At 46.3% G+C, this 5,876-nt stretch overlaps 1 protein-coding gene across 1 annotated transcript in view; it reads right to left on the reverse strand.

Moving 5' to 3' along the window:
* NLRP3 (NLR family, pyrin domain containing 3) overlaps positions 1–5,876 on the reverse strand; it is a 56,180-nt gene that overhangs the window by 45,792 nt on the left and 4,512 nt on the right. The window contains exons 4-5 of the mRNA XM_006764315.2: positions 4,174–5,876; positions 1,349–1,519 (exon numbers count right to left, since the gene is read on the reverse strand). The exon at positions 4,174–5,876 is cut by the window's right edge and continues 27 nt beyond it. Coding sequence (XP_006764378.1) covers positions 1,349–1,519; positions 4,174–5,876 — 1,874 coding nt within the window. The remainder of the gene's footprint in view (positions 1–1,348; positions 1,520–4,173) is intronic.

The following is a 5,876-nucleotide window of genomic DNA, read 5'->3' on the forward strand; positions in this document are numbered from 1 at the left end:
CCTTAAGTGTGGGGTGTGTGTGTGTGTGTGTGTGTGTGTGTGAGAGAGAGAGAGAGAGAGAGAGAGAGAGAGAGAGAGAAAGAGAAATAGAGAGAGGGGGGGCTCTAACCACTTAGCCCACCGGTCAGGGCCAGTGTGTATTTTTGAGCACTAATGTGTGCTAAGACACTTCTTAAGGCATTGCAGTGCTAAGACACTTCTTAAGGCAATGTCAAGACAAACACAAATCCTGCCCTTGGAAGGTGATGATCTTGGAAGCCATTGCAATATCCAAAAAAAGTGATTGTGGTTGTTGGATCTGGGCTGGTGGAGTGAAGATGAAGAAAGTTGGACAATGGCTTGTAAAGTAGGCAAAATTAATAAGATTGGGGATAGGGTGGGTATGATGAGCAAGAGACAAAGGTAAGGCATCTCAGAGTGGTGGGCTGTCAAGAATGCAGCTGTGCTATGGAACAGGGCTGCAGGGATGACCCATACACTCTGTGCTCAACTCAGGGCACATGAGTCTGATTCATGTGTGGACTCAAAACAAGCACTTTAGAATAAAGCTACCAGAAATTCCCTGTGACAATTCAATCTGTACAAAATGTCCTGATGGGTTCCAGTCCAGTAGCCATCATTGTATGTGATGAAACTCTGAGATTCACATCTATGAGCATGGCCAATGAGGAAATGGAAGCTTTTGAAGGTCATATCTCTTTTGACCTACCACCAGCAAATGACTTGTTTTCCGTTCCCCTTCATCCTTCTCTATCCAATACTTCCCAAATAACTGGACTCATCTATTCTGCCTTCTCACTTGTCATGGGTTGAATTGTGCTCCCCACAAAAAAATTCATACATTGAAGGTTTAACCACTAGGACCTCAGAGTGTGGCTGTATTTGTAGATGGACTTTTTAAATAGGTCATTATGCTAAAATGAGGTCATTAGAGCAGGTCTTAATCATCCTTGTAAGAAGTGGAGATCAGACATGCAGAAAAAGACCATGTGAGCACACGGGGAGAAGATGCCATTTACACCCAAGGAAACAATCCACAGTAGAAAGAAACCCTGCCCAGAACTTCATATTAAACTTCCAGCCTCTGGGAGTATGAAAAATATATATTTCTGTTTTTTAAGCCCCTCAATCTGTGGTATATTGCCATGGCATCCCTGAGAAACTAAAACCACTGATCTGGCCCCTGAGATATTCCTCCAGCTCTCTCTCTTCCTCTCTCTCTCTCTCTCTCTCTCTCTCTCTTGCTCTCTCTCTCTCGCTCTCTCTCTCTCTCTCTCTCTCTCTCTACACACACACACACACAGAGAGAGAGAGAGAGAGAGAGAGAGAGAGAGAGAGAGATTCTTACCACAATCTCTGAATATTACAGCCAGGATTCTGGAGCATTTCACATAACACCTTCATCCCTGCATCCCCCAAAGGATTGCCACTCAGGTTCAATTCAGTGAGGTTCTGGTTAGCACCCAGGACAGAGAAGAGGCTCCGACAAATGCTGGAAGTGAGATAGCAGTTCACCCATCTAGAAAGGAAGGAAAAAGCAGAAGAAAATCAGTCTTTAAGAACAGCAAACAAGCTAAGGATCCAGGAGTACCTGGTACCCATTGAGACAATGGCCCCCCAGAGATGAAATAAATCACCAAATCAAAGGTTGCCCACCAAGGAGTGAAGAAGGCAGGGAGCCTTGGTAATTCTCTTTCATCGTTGATGTTTCTATCCCTCTCTCTCTCCCCCATTGGTCAGCTGTCACTCTACTAAGTGATGCAGAGACCAGTTCTCACCCTGGCTGCACAGTGGCATCAGCAGTACTCTCAAAAGTCCCTAGGCCAGGGGTGGGCAACCATTTTGTGAGTGCGTGCCAAACCCAGCAAAATCTCTGACTCAAAATTCTTCTGCGTGCCAACCCTAATTTTTTGAGAACATGTTATGCCTACTTGATATCTCTTAAGGTGTACATATGTGAAGAACCTTGAAGAAATAATAAAATTCATTTGAGCAACAAAAACACAGTATATGATGATGAAAAATACATTTATTTTTTTAGTGTATACATGTACACTGATAGTCCGACAGAAAACTTTATGACTCCGTTTGATATTATCAGTGGGACTTTTGCTGCTGCATCACTGATGAGAGATTTTACATCAGGTTTATATTTTGTGACCTTCAGAGATATGCACGAGCTACTACTTTCATCTGTCAGGCTACTCCTATTGCGAGACTTAACAGAATTCATCACTGAGAACAAAGATTCACAATTGTAAATGGAAGATTATAAGAGAGGGTTTCGTGTGCCAGCAAAAGTTATTGGCGTGTCATGTTTGGCACACGTGCCAGGGGTTGCCCACCCCTGCCCTAGGCCAAGCCACACCCTGGAAATAACATCAGACTCTCAGTGGTGGGACCAGATACATAAATATTTTTAAGATTTTCAGGTGATTCCAATGTGCAGCTCTTGTTCAAATGCAGATTCTGACTCCACAGGTCTTGGGTTGGGCCTGCACTTCTTTTTAAAAAATATTTTACATGTTTTCTATTGATTTCAGAGAGAGGAAGTGTAGAGAAAGAGGGCTAGAAACATCAATGATGAGAGAGAATAATTGACCGGTTGCCTCCTGCCAGGGATCGAGTCCCCAACCTGGGCATGTGTCTTGACTGGGAATCGAACTGTGATCTCCTGATCCATGGGTTAATGCTCAACCAATGAGCCACACCGACCAGGCATTGGCCTGCACCTCTAACTGGCACTGAGTGGATGCCCCTGCCACTGGTCCCAAGAAGGTTCTAGAACACATGAAGCAAGCATCTGCCCTCAGAAGAAAGGATCTGAGATCTGGAGAGACTGCATCAGGCTTTTCATTAGGTGTTTCAGAGTCTCTGTGAGCCTTCCTCACATCTGTGGGTTCTTGGTCAGGTCTTTTAGGGCTCTAATGAGCAGGTCTGCCTCCTTCTCTCTCCACCTACCCCATCTTCTTTTTAGCTATTTGAAACTATTTGCCACTATAGAAGCATATCCCACTTTCCCGCCTCCCACCCCCTGAGCCTCTGCTCTTTTGTCTGGGCTGCCTCTGCCCAACTCGGCTCTCTCATTCCCCATCCTTTAGGATCTGGCAGATTGGGAGTTCTCCTTCTGGATGCCTCAGGTGCATTCTTCAAGTGTTCTTTCCATCGCCCATCTTCCTCAGTCTACCTGCATTTCCCAACTGTCCCCACAACTGAACTTTAAGTCTCTGGGATTAGAACCAGAGGATGGGCCTTGATGACGGCACAATAAAGGTGCTGGAGAGACAGAGAAAATCTATTGAAAATTCATTGCTGCTGATGGAAGAGTCCAGCCTACTTTCTCTTTAATTTTGTCTGATGTCTAGTGTCTTCTACAGAGGTCACACCCATGCACCTTCCCACAGCTATTGTGGTTGTGGCAGTTCCATGCAAGGATTTCAGAAGTTGGGTAACAACTGCTTCACTGTACCAACCAGCCACGGGCTTCCAACCCCCCAGCACATGGGTGAACAGACTGTGATGTAGTGCTGTTGGTGATAGCCTGATTGCAAGCACAGTGGGGCCTAGGAATGCTCTCTCTTTCTAGCCCTATTTTCCTCAATTTTGCCGTATTGCATTTGTTCCAATGAAGCTGTGTCCATCCCCATTGTCTCCTATACACACTCTTCCTCAGACCACATTCACATCTTGTTCTTACCGGACTCCACTGCCCAAATCCTTTTACCTTTTACACTTCTCACCCACATCTCCACCACTCTATCAAGGCAGGCTCAGGCTTCACTATGAGAAAACTTCATTTGGTGTTCAGTGCTAAGGGCCCTCTGTCCTCTGTGATCCTGGAACAAAGTCACTTGGCTTATTTTGCCCCTTTGGTATTGACTGGCTAATATGAACTAGAATCCCCAAATGGGGATTTTGAATTTACAAACACTTTTACTCAGTATTCTATTGTTTCATTGGCTTTTTCTAATCCCATTTGTCGAGCTACCCTTCTTCTATTGCTCAGTCTCTACCAGTGAAGGTATCTACTAGAAATGGTGGTTGCATTGCATTGTTGTGGCAACTGCATTTGAAAGACAGTTGATAAGAGGGGAGAGGGAGCAAGAGCAAAGAAAAAGGTGGCTAAAAAGCAGAGGGCATGTTCTACCACCTGCCTGAAATTGGTTTCCTTACCGATGAGAAGAGGCCATGTGAGAACCTGGGACAACACACTGATCCACATCAGAGTGTTGAGCTTCCTCTTCCTCCTCCGCTTCCTCCTCCTCCTTGGGCGAGTTATGGAGCAACCTCAGGGAAAGGGATTGCACATTGTGACAGTTCTTGATACAGAAAGAGGAAACCACATGGTCCATTCTGGTGGAGAGATTGATCTCAATTTTGGGGAAGTAGCCCATGGCCTTTTGCACAAAGTCCTCTTCCTGCATCTCATACAAGCAGTAGAACAACTCCAGCTGGCTGGGCTGCATCTTCAGGGTCTTGGCCTTGGCTTTTGCTTCAATCCACTTCAACAGCTCCAGCCTGATTTGCTGAGAAAGCTTACAACTCAGTTTTCTCTCCAAATAGGAAGTTCTCTCCTGGTTTATAAGACCAAAGAGGAAACGAACGACAAAAATCAGATACCCTTTTTCAAATTTGCCATAGTTTTCAAGAAGAACTGTCATGTCTCTGTTGGGGAGCTCCGAATGATTCTGTGGCATGTTCTTTGCATCCTGCTGTTCCTCCTCTTCCAGCAAGTAGTACATGGCAGCAAAGAACTCCTGGAAAGTCATGTGGATGAAGCTGTAGAATTTCTCACATTCCACTTCCTTTTGGAATAGATTCACCCTCAGGAAAGCAGACACATCCACCTTCTGCAGGCCATGGTTCCTTAGGTCACCCTCCTCAAACAAGATTTTCTGGTTCCAGATTCCATCTGCAGCCAATGAGCAGAGGCCCCGAAAGTTGGCAGAAACGTGGTGCTTCTGGCTTCCTGCTTGTGATTGCAACAAACTGGAGAGGAAGAAGATGTACACTGCAGTGGTGGTCTTGGATGTCTGAGCAAGATTCTTGCCACTGTCCATCTGCTGTTTCAGTCCAGTGCACACGATCCAGCAGACCAGGGGAATAAAGCACATGGTGAAGAGGACCTCATTCTCCTGAATCAACCTAAAGGCTTCCTGAGCTTGCTGTTCATCTGAGAAATACTTGAAAAAATATTCCTTCTTCTTGGCCTCTGAGAAACCCAGGATCTCCACATGCCGTGGACGGTCCAGCAAGTGGTGCAGTTTCTCCAGGGCCACGGGCCTCGTGGTGATGATCAGCGAGGCCTCCGGAAACAGCTTCTTTTTGATAAGGCTGCTCAGGAGAATGTCTCCCCGCTCCACCTTTTGCCAGTCTGTGCAGAGCGCCTCTGTGTGCTCATCAAACGCTCCTTGCAGCTCATCAAAGCCGTCCATGAGGAAGAGGATCCTGGAAGGCTTCCTCACAATCTTGGATATGGGTGGGTTTGGGTCAGGGCAGCAGCTGACCATCAGGTCCCCCAGGCTCCTTCGTATCCCCAGGCTTACCTCCCGACAGTGGATGTAGAACAAATAGTCAAACCTTCCCTGGTAAAGTTTCTCTGATGCCCAGTCCAACATGATCTTCCTGGCCAGTATTGTTTTCCCAATGCCTGCCGATCCCTGGAACACCACTGTGTGCACAGGTTCAGTGTGTTGATCCTCAGGATCAAACAGCAATTCCAAGTTCATGGAACTCATTGGGCCATCTTGCATCTTGGCCAAGGTCCTACCAATTGCCAGGAGTTCATGCTCCCTCTCTTGCTGGCTCTGATGTTCCTTGATGAGACGCAGCCTGGTGTAACGTTTGTTGAGGTTCACACTTTCACCCAGACGGGC

The sequence above is a fragment of the Myotis davidii genome, unplaced genomic scaffold, assembly GCF_000327345.1.
Source record: "Myotis davidii unplaced genomic scaffold, ASM32734v1 scaffold2641, whole genome shotgun sequence".
Taxonomy (NCBI): Eukaryota; Metazoa; Chordata; class Mammalia; order Chiroptera; family Vespertilionidae; genus Myotis; species Myotis davidii.